Source organism: Monodelphis domestica, chromosome 2 (assembly GCF_027887165.1).
Source record: "Monodelphis domestica isolate mMonDom1 chromosome 2, mMonDom1.pri, whole genome shotgun sequence".
In the NCBI taxonomy this organism is placed as follows: Eukaryota; Metazoa; Chordata; class Mammalia; order Didelphimorphia; family Didelphidae; genus Monodelphis; species Monodelphis domestica.
Window position 1 is genome coordinate 304,195,239 of NC_077228.1, and position 20,816 is coordinate 304,216,054.

General features: G+C 35.4%; 1 protein-coding gene across 2 annotated transcripts in view; it reads left to right on the forward strand.

Moving 5' to 3' along the window:
* Positions 1–20,816, forward strand: part of HCRTR2 (hypocretin receptor 2) — a 158,752-nt gene that overhangs the window by 125,307 nt on the left and 12,629 nt on the right. For both annotated transcript variants that reach the window (XM_056818433.1, XM_056818432.1), the window contains exon 5: positions 3,878–4,101. In XM_056818433.1, coding sequence (XP_056674411.1) covers positions 3,878–4,101 — 224 coding nt within the window. The remainder of the gene's footprint in view (positions 1–3,877; positions 4,102–20,816) is intronic.

Here is a 20,816-nt window from a genome sequence, read left to right on the forward strand (position 1 = left end):
GAATCATCTAAGGATTAGGAATGACAGATCAGGACTAGAGTTTCCCATTTTACTAGAAGCACTAGAATATGTGGTGTCAGCTAATTATTGGATAGGAAAATCCCCTACAAGTTTATTATGAAGCAGGAATCCAGAGTGTAGCACAGATATCATAAAGGGAAGAAGAAAAGTCAATTGTAAGATTGATGTGTTAAATGGCTCACTTACAATAGGTTTTAACATGGACAGAGAACACTATACCATGTAGGGAGGTATGAGAGGCATGATAAATATGGATACTGTGAAGACTGAGAGGATTCATCATGAAATAAATTCTGTAGAAAATCTGTTTATTATGAATGGAAGTCATTGAATTGAAAGGACAATGGATTTAGAGATGGATGACCTAAACTTGAAACCTGATTCTACTTTGTGAACTTGAGCAACTTGCTTAAACTTTTTGTGCCTTAGTTTCCTCATTTGTAAACTGAAGAGCTTTCTAGCAGATAATCACTAAGGTCCATTCCAGATTTTAAAACTGTAACTCCATGATCAATCAACAAACCTCTACCAAACATCTATGCCAGTGGTACAATGAGGCTCAGGGGAGATAATGGGTATAAACCACATTGAAACCCTTAAAAGAATATGTAAATTCTTGTTCTTATCTTGTCACCATGTCTTCAGTCAGATGATAATTAAATTCCCTGAGCCTTCTGCTACATTCCTACCATTCCTATTTGTATCCTGCTTACAACAATCAAGACCTGTTTATAAAGGGTGTGCTGGGAAATGTTTAATAACTGTCCTGGAAGTACACATGGAGGAAATGCATGGGTAAACCTTTTACATTTTTTATTCTAATCCATATGACTAATAATTAAATCTAGAGGATCAACAAAACCATAAAGCAAGCCCTAATTTGTAGTTAGAACTGATTCTTGAAATGTAGTGGTTCACACTGAAAATTTAACCACTGTCACCCAAGCCAGTAAGAAGTGAATTTAGTACCTGACCTGTTCTAATGTATTACTATGGAGGGGATGAGCACAAAAGTGAAACTGTCGGTATCCTCACCAAGCCCATGTTCCATCCATTAGAAAGGAAGCTTTGTAATGATAAGATGGAAGGGCTTAAAAAGGTAGAATATGAGTCAGATACTAAAGCTACCTTAAAAAAGGAAGCCAGCTCCCAAGGCAAGTTTACTTGTCATGGTAACCATGATTTACAGGGGATGAATGTGATGGATGTTGCAAATCTCTAATAATGAGCACTAGTAGGCTGTTTCTCTAACATTTGGAAGTGTAAGCAGACTTGTCTTAAGACATTGAAGGTTATCTACAAGTTCAAGGTCTTTGGGCACAGAAAACAATTAAAACCTGATTTTTATAAACTTTCCAACTAGTCATTCCCATAGCTTAGAGACCAAGAGGATACATTGTTCTTTCCAAGAGAACACCACAAAGATAAAGGAAGAGCTGAACCAGCTGAGTAGAACCAAGATGGCCTGCTGGTGCTGAGGCTGGCACAGTGTTATTCTTTGTAAAACAGACTACCCAGGGAACGTCTAAATTTCATTGTTTTATTTTCTAAAGTCTATTAGTCCTCCCAAGTTCATAATTAAGAAAAATATTGTATTTGGATCAATTCCCTGGTATTATCAAATACCTTTGAAAAGGGAATGGAAAAATACAAATGACATAATTGTTGCTCTCCATCTGAACTCTTTCAAATGTTAATGGAAGACCAGGAGGACTCATTCCTGTTATTGTGTAGATTCTAAAGAATGATGAATAAATTGGTTTCTAATTCAATTAGAGAACAATCAGTGAGATTAGAACTGTATGGTTTTCTGTTTTCTAAAAAGTCGCATCTTGAAAGGATCTTAAGTAATATTGCAACATCTGGCAGCAGATGGCAGTATTAATCCATGGAAAAGTACCTATAGGTTAGTGTAGGTGAGATTTTATGCTTATACATCTGTGCTGATGTATCAATCCAGAAAATATATTGGTAGGAGCCAAAGATACATATAGATGCATATAGACATATAATTGTGTGTGTGTCTATAATTATATGCAAGTGTAAATTATATAAACTACAAACTTTAAAGCATCATATGTTACATAGATGTAAACATACATATTCATACATGTATATATGTAAAGATAAATATAGCTGGATAGGCTATATCTAGAGAGGAGTGATTTTTAAAAGATATTATTTTTCTTTATTTATTTTACTGATTACATGTAATAACAAATTTCCACACAAGTTTTCCTAACTTATATGATCAAATTTATCTCCTTAGCTCCTTTCCCTTCCTCCTCCCAGTGCTGGCAAGCAATTTGATCTGGGTTTTACATGTATTATCATGCAAAATATATTTCCATATTATTTATTTTTGTATGTAAGTGTATAAAACCAAAACCCCCAAACAGAAACCCAAATAAAAAATTGAATCATTGTATGCTTTCATTAGCATTGCTACTTCCAAAAGTTCTTTCTCTGGAGGTGGTTAGCTTTCTTTCTCATAAGTCTCTCATAATTGTCCTGGATCATTGAATTGCCCATAATAGCTAAGTGTATGTGAGAGAGAGAGAGAGAGAGAGAGAGAGAGAGAGAGAGAGAGAGAGAGAGAGAGAGAGAGAGAGAGAGAGAGAGAGAGAGAGAGAAATAGTTTAGAAAATCTTTATTCTGGAATCCCTTTTCTAATATAATAATACTAGTTAGCTTTTATGTAGCAACTTAGAGTTTAATAGTGCTTTGCAGATGAGGAAATTGGGGCAATCAGAGATTTAGTGACTTGTTCAGGATCAAACAATTATTAAATGTCCAATGTCGGATCCAAACTCAAGTGTATCTAATCCCAGGTCTAGTTTTCTATCTATTGTGCCCCTCAAGAAATCCAAGAGTCAAAACTTAAATAAATTATTTTTTAAACAAATAAGTTCCCCAAAAACCAAATATCCATCTGCCCCTCAAAACAAAAGTTTTGAATTTCTTACAAAGATACAAATAGATAAATTGTTAAATTCATAGTAGGTCTTCCTCACCTTCTTCTGCCTCTGTGAACTTCCTTCTTCTCCACTGTATTACTTCTGCCAAAGCAACTTTAACCCTTTGATTAGAACAAAGTAAAAATTCTATAAGCCACCAGTATCTGAAAATGTGTTACCCCTTTCTGAAAATATTGCACTTTAAATGATAACCCCAGAAGGTCAAATTAAACAAAACTAAAGTGGAGTTAGAATTTGAGACTGTAAGACCTTCTCTATACTCTTTACATCATAATACTTAAAAATATTGCTTCTATTTGTCCATCCATTCTTCCATCCAGGCATCTAACCATCTATCCATAAAACCTGGAATGGCCTCTGCTTGATGCCAGGAATTCAAAGAGTAACATCAAAACTCTTACCTTCAAGGGCATGATGCTCTAAGACTGTCTGTTGCTTAATCCCAACCAGGCAAAGACATTAGGGGGAGCATTTTCACTGTTATTTGTTCAAACTATGTTTATTTTATTTAATAAGATCTGATATAGTATATTTAACTAAACATTATGATAATGATCATAGCAGTAACCAATATTTATATGATGCTTACTCTGTGCTAAAGTGCTTTACAATTATTATCTCAGTTGATCTGGGTTCAAATGCCAATTCTGTCACTGAATATATGTCTGTGAGTAAGTCATTCTAAAATTAGGATGTTAGACTAAAGGATCTTTGAAGTCCCCTCCATCTCTCCAAATGTGATTAATATATACTTTCTTGCCCATAAGCCTATATATCTCTTCTCTCCCTCACCACTCTCATTCATATTTATTTCTGCAAAATTGGAGCATTTCCTAAAATAATCAGTAACAATAATGAGATTTTTCTTTCTCTCTCAGATCCCTGGGACCTCTTCAGTGGTGCAGAGAAGATGGAAGCCTCTTTACCCTGCTACCCAGACTAGAGGAGGGCCAGGCCAGCAGACTAAATCCCGGATTAGTGCTGTGGCTGCAGAAATCAAACAGATTAGAGCCAGGAGGAAAACAGCTCGGATGCTAATGGTTGTCCTTTTGGTGTTTGCCATTTGCTACCTCCCAATTAGTATCCTCAACATGTTAAAGAGGTAAACTTGGCTTATTCAAACTGATTCAAAACACTAAATATCTTGGGGTTCCTACTTAATAGAAATTGAAGAGTTGGTTTTGGTAGAAGGAAAATCTGGGGCATAATGAAAAGAATATTGATATGAAATGAAAAGAATATGAGACAGATAATCTATGTTCAAATCCCAGGTACAGGACTAAACTGCTATTGTGGGACCTTGGAGAAGTTATTCATATCTGGGCCTGAGTTTCTTCAACTGTAGCATGAATGAATTGAAATAATTAATTTCTAGCTCTAATTTCTAATTCTGAACATCTTATCTTGGTATTTTTAAATATAAATGATATTCTCTTCCCAAACTAAGGTCTATGTACTACTTCAAAGTTTGGGGGTACAGGCAAAATCTGACTTTCATGCCCCACCAAAGCAAATTATCATTAGTGAACAATGAATAAGCAGGTTAATTGAGTGGATTTGGAGAGCTCTTGGATATATCCTCTCACTTATTCATATCTCCTTCCTGATGACAAACAAGACAGATAGAGGCTCCTAAATGCCATCAAATTAGTTGGTAAACCTTCAGTGAAGCAAAATGATCCTACATTGATTTAAATTAATCTGAAGCTTTGAAACTCTTTGCCTTAAATCTGAATTAAAATAAATCCTTTCAATTGAGTTGGGGTTGCACCTAGCTACAAAGGTTTGAAATTCCAGTTCTGTGAAACTGTTTCAGTTTGTATTTTGCCCCACATATTTCAATAACGGCAATTCAACATAATTTGTTTTCTTTACAATATTATGCAACTTATGCATTTAAAGGCATTATTTTAAGAAGGGTCCATAGGCTTCACCAAACTTCAGAAAGGATTCTACCCATGCAAAGTTAAGAACCTTTCAAAGCAGGAAAAATGGAAAGCTAGTCCTTTAATTACACTTTGCAATAGATTTGAGAGTTCTAAAAGGAACTCAAAATGAGCGGTTTGGAATGTTAATATTTTTAAGCAACGAAAAGTCTACTTTTTAAAGCTAGTGAATCAATCCTAAAGTGATTATTAATAAAACTCAACAGAGGATTTTACAACAAGAGAAAACATAGGATTGTTAGAGATCAAAATTCAGTGGAATATCTGGCAAGAAGTATGGTTTGCAGATGGATTTAAGTGGGCAGTGGCATCCACAAACTGAGTTGCCGACAGCTGTACCTGGGTTTGGTGATCAGCCAACATTACTGGGAATTATCCTAACTGTTGCACACGATCCCCAGACAATTTTAATCCTGTTTACAATATGCTCCAAGCTAAAGTGAGAGTTGTTGCACTCACTTTCCCTTGACTCAGAGTCAATATCAGATTCTCCACAGCTGGGGACCCTGGAGAGAGGGAGAGAAAGTAAAGAGACAGTTTTGGCTGGGATCAGACAGACCAAAGGTGGTATAACCAGCTGCAAGTTCTTTAGCTCTGCTTTGGCTTTAAATCAGTTCTTGGTTTTGATTATTTAATAGTGTTTTTCAGTAAAAGAGGAGGAGAACGAAATGAACCCATATTTAGAACTATCACTTAATAGCACAGGCAGCCTCAAAAGATAGGGAGGCCGTGGAACCCTGGCTTTAAGGGAGTTGTACAAAACCCTTGCAAAGGGAGGTAAAAAGTTCTCTAATTCCCATTATCAATTGTGACTTTGAAGCAATTTGCCAAAAAAAAAAAAGCAATAAATAAAGGGCTTGTTCTCTCTTTCCTTTGTGTTGCCATCTGCCCTGGAGGCACTCCAATCTGTCTGGATGTCTGGTCTCACCTCTGCAAATTCATTTGTTCCTTATAAGGTGGCTTCCATTTTTAAGGATTTCCTATAATTGAACTAAAATTAATTTTTACTACTCTCTGGCTTTCTCTTCCTGAGAGTTAACTCTCTAGATTTTCTACTTCTTAACACTTGTGCCTTTTATTCATCCTCAATCCTGGTCCTCTTCTTATCTAGATGATTTTTAGTATCTTCCATTCATTTGCCTTTTCCTTTGACGTGAAGATAAAACATGCTATCCTTATCCAATTTTCCATAATCTTATCTTTATCTATCTATCTATCTATCTATCTATCTATCTATCTATCTATCTATCTATTTCATTGTTTAAGTTATTGAACTTGAACAATTCTCCCTTCCATGCCCATTTACTTAAAAATACAATTTTCCCCAGCTTTTTTTTTTTGTCTCATACACAGTTATGTTTTATGCCTGGAAAAATATCTTTCTGTCTGGCCAGGCAAATTATTTTTTCTCTCCAAAAGACTTCAAATCTGACTTCTTCAGTGAAGTCCTTTCTTAAGTCTCACTGCTAAAAACAGTATTGCAAAAGGGCCCTGCATTTGTAGTTATGATGACCTGAGATCTCATGTCCTCTAAGACACTTACAAGTTGTGGGAACTTGGGGCAAGTGCACTTACCCTCTCTGGGCTTTAATTTTCTCATCTTTGGAAGGGATGAGTTGAATTCATTGTGCTCAACAGGTCCCTTTTATTCATGTATTTTTTTTTTCAATTTTAACCCTTACCTTCCATTTTAGAATCAATGCTCTGTATTGGTTCCAAGGCAGAAGAGTGGTAAGGGCTAGGCAATGAAGGTTAAGTGACCTGCCCAGGGTCACACAGCTATAAAGTGTTTGAGACCACATTTGAACCCAGGACCTCCCATCTGTGGGCCTGTTTCTCAATCCACTGAGCTACCTAGCTGCCTCCAAAAGGTTCCTTTTAGCTTCCTAACTCTAATCATGCGTTTATTGATGATGACAAGATAGCATACATAGATCAATACAGGTACAGCATGCTCTAAGGAAGGGCTTCTAAAACTTCTCTGTGTCATGGACCAGGCGAAGCCTTTGGATTACTCAGAATAGGGTTTTAAAAATACATAAAATAAAATATAAAGGATTTTTAAAAATAAAGAAAATTCTATTGAAATAGAATTGTATGTTTTTTTAAGTTCAGAAACCCCAAATTCGGAAGCTCTACTCTATGTTTAATTGTAGAATCCTAAATGCATTTCAAGGGTGGCTAGTTGGCATTGTGGTTAAGGTGATGGGCCTAAATTCAGGAAGACTCAACTTCAAGGTTCAAATCTGACCTCACACAGTTACTAGCTATGTGACCTTGGGCAAATCACTTAATTCCGTTTGCCTGTTTTCTCTTCTGTAAAATATGTTATAGAAAGAAATGGCAAACCACTCCAGTATCTTTGCCAAAAAACAAACAAACAAACAAACAAACAAACAAACAAAAAACCAACAACAACCAAAAAAAACCTCAAAAAAGGTCACAAAGTCCGCCACTACTGAAACAATTGAACAAACAAAAATTGTATTTCATGCTCATGTCTTTGGTTTATTCTCTATGGTAGGTATACTAGCAAATGGACATTGGAAATTATTTTCATTTAATAAAGAACCTATGGTTAAGGCTGTGGTATTGGGAAAAGATCATGTAACTCTGAGTAACTGGGTTCCTCAAATAAGGAAGATGGTTTCTAGAGTCCCCAAGGTCCTTCCTAAGGAATTGAGGCTGAGAAAGCTTAAGCAACCAACCCAAAATCACAGAGCAACAAGTCAGAGAAAGGATTTGAACTCAGCACTTCTTCACAATAAGTCTAACAGATTATCCATTACACCATTCTGCTGCCTCTGCATGCTTTAATAATTGATCTCCCCACTAAACTATTAGCTCCAGGAAGACAGAAATTTGTCTTTTCTTTTTTTAAATTTTATATTTTATTTGATCATTTCCAAGCATTATTCATTAAAGACAAAGATCATTTTCTTTTCCTCCCCCCAACCCCCCTTAGCCAATGCGTGATTCCACTGGGTATGGCATGTGTTCTTGATTCGAACCCATTGCGATTTTTTTAATATTTGCATTAGAGTGTTCGTTTAGAGTCTCTCCTCTGTCATGTCCCCTCAACCTCTGTAGTCAGGCAGTTGCTTTTCCTCGGTGTTTCTAATCCCACAGTTTACCCTCTGCTTATGAATAGTGTTTTTTCTCCTAGATCCCTGCAGATTGTTCAGGGACATTACACCCCCACTAATGGAGAAGTTCATTACGTTCTATTATACCACAGTGTATTAGTCTCTGTGTACAATGTTCTCCTGGTTCTGCTCCTCTCGCTCTGCATCACCTCCTGGAGGTCGTTCCAGTCTCCATGGAATTCCTCCATTTTATTATTCCTTTCTGCACAATAGTACTCCATCACCAACATATACCACAATTTGTTCAGCCATTCCCAAATTGATGGGCAACCCCTTATTTTCCAATTTTTGGCCACCACAAAGAGCACAGCTATGAATATTCTTGTACAAGTCCTTTCCTTATTATCTCTTTGGGGTACAGACCCAGCAGTGCTATGGCTGGATCATAGGGCAGACAGTCTTTTATCGCCCTTTGGGCATAGTTCCAAAATGCCCTCCAGAATGGTTGGATCAGTTCACAACTCCACCAGCAATGAATTAATGTCCCTACTTTACCACATCCCCTCCAGCATTCATTACTTTCCATAGCTGTCTTGTAAGCCAATCTGCTAGGTGTGAGGTGATACCTCAGAGTTGTTTTGATTTGTATCTCTCTGATTATAAGAGATTTAGAACATTTCTTCATGTGCTTATTAATAGTTTTGATTTCTTTATCTGAAAACTGCCTATCCATGTCCCTTGTCCATTTATCTATTGGAGAATGGATTGGTTTTTTGTACAATTGATTTAGCTCTTTGTAAATTTGAGTAATTAAACCTTTGTCAGAAGTTTTTATGAAGATTGTTTCCCAATTTGCTGCTTCCCATCTGATTTTAGTTACATTGGGTTTGTTTGTACAAAACCTTTTTAATTTGATGTAGTCAAAATTATTTATTTTGTGACTCTTTCTAAGTCTTGCTTGGTTTTTAAATCTTTCCCTTCCCAAAAGTCTGACATGTATACTATTCTGTGTTTGCCTAATTTACTTATAGTTTCCTTCTTTATGTTCAAGTCATTCACCCATTTTGAATTTATCTTGATATAGGGTGTGAGGTGTTGATCCAAACCTAATCTCTCCCACACTGTCTTCCAATTTTCCCAGCAGTTTTTATCAAATAGTGGATTTTTGTCCCAAAAGCTGGGGTCTTTGGGTTTATCATATACTGTCTTGCTGAGGTCACTGGCCCCAAGTCTATTCCACTGATCCTCCTTTCTGTCTCTTAGCCAGTACCAAATTGTTTTGATGACTGCTGCTTTGTTATATAGTTTGAGATCTGGGACTGTAAGGCCCCCTTCCTTTGTATTTTTTTTCCATTATTTCCGTAGATATCCATGATCCTTTGTTCTTCCAACTGAACTTTGTTATGTTTTTTTCTAAATCAGTAAAGAAATTTTTTGGAAGTTCAATGGGTATGGCACTAAATAGATAAATAAGTTTGGGTAGGATGTTCATTTTTATTATATTGGCTCGTCCTACCCATGAGCAGTTAATGTTTTTCCAATTGCTCAAGTTTAATTTTAGTTGTGTGGAGAGTGTTTTGTAGTTGTGTTCATATAGTTCCTGTGTTTATCTCGGGAGATAGATTCCTAGGTATTTTATTTTGTCTAAGGTGATTTTGAATGGGATTTCTCTCTCTAGTTTTTCCTGCTGAGCTGTGTTGGAGATATATAGAAATGCTGATGATTTATGTGGGTTTATTTTGTATCCTGCAACTTTGCTAAAGTTGTTGATTATTTCAATTAGCTTTTTGGTTGAGTCTCTAGGATTCTTTAAGTAGACCATCATGTCATCTGCAAAGAGTGATAACTTGGTCTCCTCCTTGCCTATTTTGATGCCTTCAATTTCATTTTCTTGTCTAATTGCTACTGCTAGTGTTTCTAGTACAATGTCAAATAGTAGAGGTGATAATGGGCATCCTTGTTTCACTCCTGATCTTATTGGGAATGCATCTAGTTTATCCCCATTGCAGATGATATTAGCTGATGGTTTCAGATATATACTGTTTATTATTTTTAGGAACGACCCTTCTATTCCTATGCTTTCTAGTGTTTTTAATAGGAATGGGTGTTGTATTTTAACAAAGGCTTTTTCTGAGTCTATTGAGATAATCAAATGGTTCTTGTTGGTTTGCTTGTTGATGTGGTCAATTATGCGGATGGTTTTCCTAATATTGAACCAGCCCTGGATCCCTGGTATAAATGCTACTTGGTCATGGGGGATGAACCTTCTGATCACTTGCTGGAGTCTTTTTGCTAGTATCCTATTTAAGATTTTAGCATCTATATTCATTAGGGAGATTGGTCTATAGTTTTCTTTCTCTGTTTTTTACCTGCCTGGTTTTGGAATCAGTACCAAGTTTGTGTCATAAAAGGAGTTTGGTAGAATTCCCTCTTTGAATTGACCACATCAACAAGCAAACTAGCAAGAACCACATGATTATCTCAATAGATGCAGAAAAAGCCTTTGATAAAATACAACACCCATTCCTATTAAAAACACTAGAAAGCATAGGAATAGAAGGGTCATTCCTAAAAATAATAAACAGTATATATCTAAAACCAACAGCTAATATCATCTGCAATGGGGATAAACTAGATGCATTCCCAATAAGATCAGGAGTGAAACAAGGATGCCCATTATCACCTCTACTATTTGACATTGTACTAGAAACACTAGCAGTAGCAATTAGAGAAGATAAAGAAATTGAAGGTATCAGAATAGGCAAGGAGGAGACCAAGTTATCACTCTTTGCGGATGACATGATGGTCTACTTAAAGAATCCTAGAGATTCAACCAAAAAGCTAATTGAAATAATCAACAACTTTAGCAAAGTTGCAGGATACAAAATAAACCCACATAAATCATCAGCTTTTCTATATATCTCCAACACAGCTCAGCAGCAAGAACAAGAAAGAGAAATCCCATTCAAAATCACCTTAGACAAAATAAAATACCTAGGAATCTATCTCCCAAGACAAACACAGGAACTATATGAACACAACTACAAAACACTCGCCACACAACTAAAACTAGACTTGAACAATTGGAAAAACATTAACTGCTCATGGATAGGACGAGCCAATATAATAAAAATGACCATCCTACCCAAACTTATTTATCTATTTAGTGCCATACCCATTGAACTACCAAAATACTTCTTCACTGATTTAGAAAAAACCATAACAAAGTTCATTTGGAAGAACAAAAGATCAAGGATATCCAGGGAATTAATGAAAAAAAACACATATGATGGGGGCCTTGCAGTCCCTGACCTAAAACTATATTACAAAGCAGCAGTCATCAAAACAATTTGGTACTGGCTAAGAAACAGAAAGGAAGATCAGTGGAATAGACTGGGGGAAAACGACCTCAGCAAGACAGTATACGATAAACCCAAAGATCCCAGCTTTTGGGACAAAAATCCACTATTCGATAAAAACTGCTGGGAAAATTGGAAGACAGTGTGGGAGAGACTAGGAATAGATCAACACCTCACACCCTACACCAAGATAAATTCAAAATGGGTGAGTGACTTAAACATAAAGAAGGAAACCATAAGTAAATTGGGTAAACACAGAATAGTATACATGTCAGACCTTTGGGAGGGGAAAGGCTTTAAAACCAAGCAAGATATAGAAAGAATCACAAAATGTAAAATAAATAATTTTGACTACATCAAACTAAAAAGCTTTTGTACAAACAAAACCAATATAACTAAAATCAGAAGGGAAACAACAAATTGGGAAAAAATCTTCATAGAAACCTCTGACAAAGGTTTAATTACTCATATTTATAATGAGCTAAATCAATTGTACAAAAAATCAAGCCATTCTCCAATTGATAAATGGGCAAGGGAAATGGATAGGCAGTTCTCAGATAAAGAAATCAAAACTATTAACAAGCACATGAAGAAGTGTTCTACATCTCTTATAATCAGAGAGATGCAAATCAAAACAACTCTGAGGTATCACCTCACACCTAGCAGATTGGCTAACATAACAGCAAAGGAAAGTAATGAATGCTGGAGGGGATGTGGCAAAGTAGGGACATTAATTCATTGCTGGTGGAGTTGTGAACTGATCCAACCATTTTGGAGGGTAATTTGGAACTATGCCCAAAGGGCGACAAAAGAATATCTACCCTTTGACCCAGCCATAGCACTGCTGGGTCTGTACCCCAAAGAGATAATGGACACAAAGACTTGTACAAAAATATTCATAGCTGCGCTCTTTGTGGTGGCCCAAAACTGGAAAACGAGGGGATGCCCATCAATTGGGGAATGGCTGAACAAACTGTGGTATATGTTGGTGATGGAATACTATTGTGCTCAAAGGAATAATAAAGTGGAGAAGTTCCATGGAGACTGGAACAACCTCCAGGAAGTGATGCAGAGCGAGAGGAGCAGAACCAGGAGAACATTGTACACAGAGACTAATACACTGTGGTATAATCGAACGTAATGGACTTCTCCATTAGGGGCGGTGTAATGTCCCTGAACAACTTTCAGGGATCCAGGAGAAAAAAAACACTATTCATAAGCAAAGGATAAACTATGGGAGTGGAAACACCGAGAAAAAGCAACTGCCTGAATACAGAGGTTGAGGGGACATGACAGAGGATAGACTTTAAATGAACACTCTAATGCAAATACTATCAACAAAGCAATGGGTTCAAATCAAGAAAACATCTAATGCCCAGTGGACTTACGCGTCGGCTATGGGGGGTGGGGGGGAGGAAAAGAAAATGATCTATGTCTTTAACGAATAATGCTTGGAAATGATCAAATAAAATATATTTAAAAAAAAAAAAAAAGAATTCCCTCTTTGCTTATTATGTCAAATAGTGTGTATAGTATTGGGATTAACTGTTCTCTGAATGTTTGATAGAATTCACTGATGAATCCATCAGGCCCTGGGGATTTTTTCTTAGGAAGTTCTTTGATGGCTTGTTGAATTTCATTTTCTGATATGGGATTATTTAAGAATTCTATTTATTCTTCTGTTAGTCTAGGCAGTTTTTATTTTTGTATATATTCATCCATATCACCTAAATTGGTGTATTTATTGCCATATAATTGGGCAAAATAATTTTTAATGATTGCCTGAATTTCCTCTTCATTGGAGGTGATGTCCCCCTTTTCATCTTTGATGCTGTTAATTTGCTTTTCTTCCTTCCTTTTTTTAATTAGATTGACCAGTACTTTGTCTATTTTGTTTGTTTTTTCAAAGTACCAGCTTCTTGTCTTATTTATTAAGTCAATAGTTCTATCACTTTCGATTTTATTAATTTCTCCCTTAATTTTTAGGATTTTTAGTTTGGTTTTCTGCTAGGGGTTTTTAATTTGATCGCTTTTGAGTTTTTTTATTTGCATTTCCAATTGATTGATCTCTGCTCTCCCTAGTTTGTTAATATATGAACTCAGGGATATAAATTTACCTCTGATTACTGCTTTGGCTGCATCCCAAAAGGTTTGAAAGGATGTCTCGCCATTGTCATTTTCCTCGATGAAATTATTAATTGTTTCTATGATTTCTTCTCTAACTAAACAATGTTGGAGTATCATATCATTTAATTTCCAATTAGTTTTTGATTTGGTTTTCCATGTACCATTACTGATCATTATTTTTATTGCCTTGTGATCTGAAAAGGCTACATTTATTACTTCTGCTTTTCTGCATTTGTGTGCCATGTTTCTGTGACCTAATGTACGGTCAATCTTTGTGAATGTTCCATGTGGTGCTGAGAAGGTGTTTTCCTTTTTATCCCTATTTATTTTTCACCATATGTCTATTAATTCTAATTTTTCTAAGATTTCATTCACTTCTTTTACCTCTTTCTTAATCATTTTTTGATTTGATTTATCTAAATTTGATAATGGTTGGTTTAAGTCTCCAGCTAATATGGTTTTACTGTCTATTTCTTCCTTCAATTCTCTTAGTTTCTCCATTAGAAATTTGGGTGCTATATTATTTGGTGCATACATGTTGATTAGTGATATTTCCTCATTATCTAATTCCCTTTTAACAAAATATAATTACCTTCCCTATCCCTTTTGATCAGGTCTATTTTTGCTTTGGCTTTATCAGATATCATGATTGCCACTCCTGCCTTCTTTCTGTCAGTTCAGGCACAGAAGGTCTTACTCCATCCTTTAATTCTGACCTTGTGGGTGTCTACCCGCCTCATGTGTGTTTCTTGAAGACAACATATGGTAGTGTTTTGGATTCTAATCCATTCTGCTATTCTTCTATGTTTTATGGGTGAGTTCATCCCATTCACGTTCAAAGTTATGATTGTCACTTGTGGACTCCCTGGCATTTTGATATCCTTCCCTAATTCTAACCTTTCTTCTTCAGCTCTACCTTTTAGTCCAGTGATTTACTTTAAATCAGTCCCCCTTGTCCCCTCCCTTGACATGTTTCCCTTTCTAGTCCCTCCCTTTTTTTCCTCCCCCTCCCCCCTCTTCTTCCCTCCCTTTTTTGTGTTCCCTTCCCCCTACCCCCTTGGTTTTCCCTTCTCCCTTCCCTTGTTGGGTAAGATAGAATTCAAGATCCCAATGGATCTGGATGTTCTTCCCTCTCAGAGTTGATTTCCCTGAGAATAAGGTTTAAGTAAAAACTCTCTTCCTCTCCTTCTTATAGGAGTTTTCTTCCCCTCCCCTTCCCATGTGAATCTTTGTGTGAGAAAGATTATTCTATTTGGTCTTTCTTTTCCCCCTATTTACACATTACATTTTCCCCACGTTAGTATACATAGATGGATATAAATGTATTCCTTATAGAAGAGAGTTTGAGTAAAAGAAGAAGATAACATTTTCCTCCTTTTCCCTTTCCTTCATATTTACCATTTCAGTTATTCCATGCTCTGTTTTTCGATATCAAACTTTCCACAGAGCTCTGGTCTTTTCTTTGCAAAAACTTGGAAATTTTCTATTTTGTTGAATGCCCATACTTTCCCTTCGAAGTATATAGTCAGTTTTGATGGATACCTGATTCTTGGTTGAGGCCCAGCTCTCTTACCTTTCTGAAAATCATGTTCAATGCCTTGCGGTCCTTCAGAGTAGAACTTGCAAGGTCTTGTGTGACCCTGATTGGCATTCCTTTATATCTAAATTGTCTTTTTCTGGCTTCTTGTAAGATTTTTTTCTTTTGCTTGAAAGCTTTGGAATTTGGCAATTACATTCCTGGGAGTTGTCTTTTGGGGATTTAGTGTAGAGGGTGTCCTGTGAACTCTTTCAATGTCTGTATTGCCCTCTTGTTCTAGGATCTCTGGGCAATTTTCTTTGATTATATCTTGTATTACGATGTCGAGTTTGCTGTATATTTCTGGCTTTTCTGGTAGTCCAATTATTCTTAAATTGTCTCTTCTCCCTCTATTTTCCAAATCTATGACCTTGTCAGTGAGATATTTTATGTTCTCTTCTAATTTCTTGTTCTTTTGGCTTTGCTTTATTAATTCTTGCTCATTGTCTTTGAGATGCCTGATTCTGACCTTTAAAGCCTGTTTTTCCTTTTCACTTTAGTCAAACTGGTTTTGTAGATGCATGAATTTCTTTTACATTATTTCCCACATTTCCTCCCAGAGGGCTTCCATCTTTTTTATCCTTTCTGATTCAAATTCTTCATGGGTTTGTGGAGAGTTTCCATTTTCTTTGGAAGGTTTCAGAGCATTTGCTTGTGTTTTCTCTTCTATCTCCTCTGTATTTTGTATTTTTGCTCTATAAAATGTGTCCAAAGTCTCCCCCTTCTTCTTGTTTTTCTTGGAATTTGGGGGCTTTTGTGCTTCTGTGGAGTTTGCCATCTCTATCTGAGTGGGGAGGACTAGCTTTTCTTATCTCTGTCTGGTGTTCAGAGGTTTTAGCCCTAGGCAGATTGTCCATTCTATGCAGTTGTTGTTCTGTCTTCCCGGGGAGGCAAGGAATAGCTGGTGTTTCCGTGTTACTGCCCTCCTCAGTTCCCTCTTGATGCTTCTTTGTTGCCTTACTTCCATGCTCTGAGCCTGGCTCGGCACTCTCCATGAAGTTTTTCAGTGCCTTAGCCGGCCAGAAAAGCCTACACTCTGAGGGGGGAGGGGCCACGACTTCCTGGATCTCCAAGGGCTCCTGATAAGATTAGCTTTCACTGGGTTGAACTGAGTATGCACTGAGGCAGGGACTTTCTGTGAAACTCGGATGGAAGGATCCAGCCAGCGGGTTACAGGCTCCCCCATCTCTCTGTTTCCCTGCTCTCTGGGTGCCCCAGAGACTGAGTCAGGTTGTTTTCAGGACGCGGCCTTCAGAATAGCTGGCCCTGAGGCTCTGAGGTTCCCTCTGCTGCCTTGTACTCGGGGCTCTGAGGTTGGGGGGGGATGGGTCCTGGGACCTTCCTTCTGCCTACCCCTTAGGTCTGAGAGATCTTGGGTTCTGGCTTTTGGGGAGGGGCCTTACCTTTTGATCCAGGTCCAGGAGGAGGACTCCCGGGGTCTATGCTATTGTTCGTTTTGAATTTTGGTGCCCTAGGAGCATATAGCTTGAGTTCCATAGGGAAGGGTTTCCAGAGATCTGAACTTTAGCTTTCTCTAAGCTGCCATCTTGACTGGAAGTCCCGAAATTTGTCTTTTCTAATCTCCGTATTTCCATTATGGACACCCAGGGATCTGTAGTTAGAAGGTTGCTGATAAACCTTTGATGATTTGAATTTAATATGAAGAATCTATCCTGAATTTAGGAACCATGATCTACAAAGGAATTTTTGGTTTTGTTGTTCTTTTGTTTTGACATGTGATTTCATCTGTGAAGATTAGTCATAAATGCATCCTCCTAGAAATGTTGGCAAATCATCTGCAACTTAAAGCCCCTTTTAATAATTTCTTTATTGATGTTTTTCAGTAACAAATAAAATATTTTCTAAAACTTATTTTTAAATTTAAATTCCCAAATTCTTTCCATTCTTGCCTCTCTTCTTTTCTCTCTGAGGAGGCAAGTGATTTAATATAGGTTACAAAGGCACAACCATGCAAAAAAATATTTGTATAACATCCATCATGTGAAAAAACAAATGAAAACACAAAAAATATATAGTAAAAATAGTATTCTTTGATCTTTATTCAGATTTCTTTCAGTTCTTTCTCTAGAGGTGAATAACGTTTTTCATTAATACTCCTTAAGAACTTTCTTCAATCTTTATGGTGCTGAGGATAGCTATGTCATTCTGAATTGATTGTCATATAATATTTCTATCATTTTGTTATCCTGGTATTCTTCACTTCACTTTGCATCAGTTCATGTAAGGATTTTCAGGTTTTTCTGAAAGCATCCTGCTCATCATTTCTGAAAATACAACAGTATTCCATCACAATCATATACAAAAATATATTTAGACATTCCACAATTGAAGGGCATTTTCTCATTTTCAAATTATTTGCCACCAAAAAAGAGTGGCTATAATTTTTTTTTTGTAAATACAAGTTCTTTTTGTTTTTAAGAAAATCTCTTTGTCATAGTAGTAGTATTGCTGGATCAAAGGAAATGCAAAATTTTATAGCCCTTTTGTCATAATTCCTAATTGCTCTCCAGATTGTTTAGATCAATTAACATCTCAAGCAATAGTGCATTGGTGTCCCAAGTTTCACACACCCTCATTAATATTGATCATTTTTCTTTACTATCATATTATCCAATCTTATAGATGTAGGGTAATATTTCAGAGTTGTTTTAATTCACTTTTTCTAATCAATATTAATTTAAAGCATTTTCCCATATGACTATAGTTAGATTTTATTCCTTTATCTGAAAAAAATGCCTGTTTATATCCTTTCAGCATTTATTGGCTCTTTATATATTTGAGAAATAAGGACTTTATTATAAAAAATGCTGCAAAGTTTTCCTGTTTTCTGTCCTAATCTTGGTTTTGTTTGTGTGAACCCTTTTTAATTTATTGCAGCCAAACCTATACATTTTATATCCCTTAATGCTCTTTTTCTTTTGATTGGTCATAAGTTCTTCTCATTCATGTATCTGACAGATAAACTTCTTTGCTTCCTTATTTTACATATCACCCCTTATGTCTAAATTATGTTTCTATTTTAATCTTCCCTTGGTATCTGGTGTGAAATGTTGGTGCCAGATTTTTGCCAAACTGCATTCCAGATTTCTCATGTTTTTGTCAAATGCTCAATTCTTATTCCCTAAATTGGGATCTTTGGATTTATCAAACTCTGAATTATGTGGTTATATATTATTGAATAGTATGTACCTAATCTATTCCATTGATTCACCACTCTGTTTCTCAGCAAGTGCCAGATTTGATGATTACTACTTTCTAAAATATTTGAAATTTAATAATGTTAGGCCATTTTCTTTCACATTTTTTCATAAATTTCCCTGATATTCTTGACCTTTTGTACTTCTATGTGAATCTTTTTTTTTTTACCTCTACAAAATTTTTTGATCATTTTATTGGTATGGCACTGATTATGTAAATTAATTTAAGTAGAATTTTTTATTAACTTAACCTGATTTACCCATGAGAAAATAAAATTTTTCCATTTGTACAGAACTGACTTAGTGTGAAAAGTGTTTTATAACTGTGTTCACATAGCACCTGAGTTTGTCTTGGCAGGTAGACCTCCAAGTATCTTACATTGTATGCGGTTATTTTAAATGTAATTTCTATTTCTATTTCTTTTGCTAGATTTTGTTGGTAATATTTAGAAATTTTGATGATTCATGTGGGTTTATTTTATATCCTACAACTTTGCTAAAGTTTGCTAAAGTTTGTTAATTATTTCAAATAATCTTCTAGTTTATTCTAGGATTCTCCAAGTGTAACATCATGTCACCTATAAATAATGAGAATTTTATTTCCTCACTGATTATATAGATTCTTTCAATTTCTTTTTCTTGTCTAGTTGTTATAGTTAGCATTTACAGCACAATATTGAAAAATAGTGGTGATGATAAACACCTTGCTTCACTACAACTTTATTGGGAAGATTCCTAGATTATCCTTATTATAGATAATGGCTATTGATGGTTATATAGATAAATATTACTTATGATTTGAAAGTAAGCACCATTTATTCTTATCTTTTCTAGTGTTTTTGATAGGATCATGTTGTATTTTATCAAAAAATTGTCCTGAATTAATTGAAATAAGCATATGTTTTTATTGATATAATCAATTATGCTGATAGTTTCCTTTTATTGAATCAGCACTGCATTCTTGTTATAAATCCCATCTGATCATAGTGTATATTTTTGAGATATATTGCAATAATTTTAAAAATATTTTTGCATCAAATTAGGGAAATTTTCCTAACATTTTCTTTCCCTGTTTTTGTTCTTACTGATTTTAGGTGTCAGAAACCATATCTTTGTCATAAAAGAAATTTGGTAGGATGCCTTCTTTGCCTATTTTTTTCAAATAGTTTAATAGTATGAGAACTAATTATTCTTTAAATGTTTGGTAAAATTCACTTCTGAATACTTGTGGTCTAAAGACATTTTTCTCAGGTAAAGCATTGATAGCTTTTACAATTTTATTTTCCTAAAATGAGCTTATTTAATTAGTTTATCTTTCTGTTAATCTGATCAGCTTATATTTTTGTTAATATTCATCCATTTCACTAAGATTATCAGGTTTATTGGCTTATCATCGGTCAAAATAGGTACCAGTAATTGCTGCTATTTCTTCTTCATTGATGATGAATTCATCTTTTTCATTTGAGATATTGGTAATTTGGTTTTCTTCTTTTTTAAGATCAAATTAACCAATTGTTTAACTATTTTATTATTTTTTCATGAAATCAGCTTCTACTTTTATTTATTAAGTTAGTCTCCCCACTAATATAGTTTTACTCTATTTCCTTCCATAATTCTTTTAATTTTTCCTTTAAAATTCTGAATGCTCTGCCATTTGTTTCATATACATTTCATATTATTATTCCATTGTCTATATTACCTTTTGTCAAGATATGATTTCCTTCCTCATCTCTTTTAATTAGAACTTTTTTTTCTTTGTCTGAGATCATGATAGCTACCCTAGATTTTTTTAACTTTTGCTGAAGCATAGATTCTACTTCAGCCCCTTACCTTAAACTATGTTTTCCTTTGCTTCAAGTGTATTTCCTGTAAATAACATATTATCCACTCTTCTTTTCACTCACATTTTATGGATTAGTTCATTCATTATCCTTCTTAGTTATTATTCTTAACTTTGTATTTCCCTCTATCCTATTCTTCCTCTCTCTTTATCTCCATTTTTCCCTCTTTCTCTCTCTCTTTTTACTCTGACCCTCCTCAAAAGTATTTTACTTCTGACTGTTGCCTCGCCAAATTCATCTTCCCTTTTATGGCCTCCCTTTTCTACAATCCTTTCTTCTCCTACTTCTCAGGTAGTTAAGATAGATTTTTATATCCAATTGAATGTATATGTTATTTATTTCAATCAATCCTAATAAGATTATGATTCAAACCCTGCCTTCTCACTCCAACCTTTCCTTCTTCAATAAATAATCTTTCACATCTCTTTTGTGTGATATAATTTAGCACATTCTATTCCCTTCCTCCTCCTAATGCATCCTTCTTTCTCAATCTTGAATTATTTTTATAACATAATTAACTGAAATCCATGCCCCCTATGTCTATGTACTCCTAATTATCATAATAATGATAAAGTTCCTAGAATTTACAAATATCCTCTATAGAAATGCAAACTGTTTAACCTTACTGAATCCCTATGATTTCATTCTCCTGTTTACTTTTTAT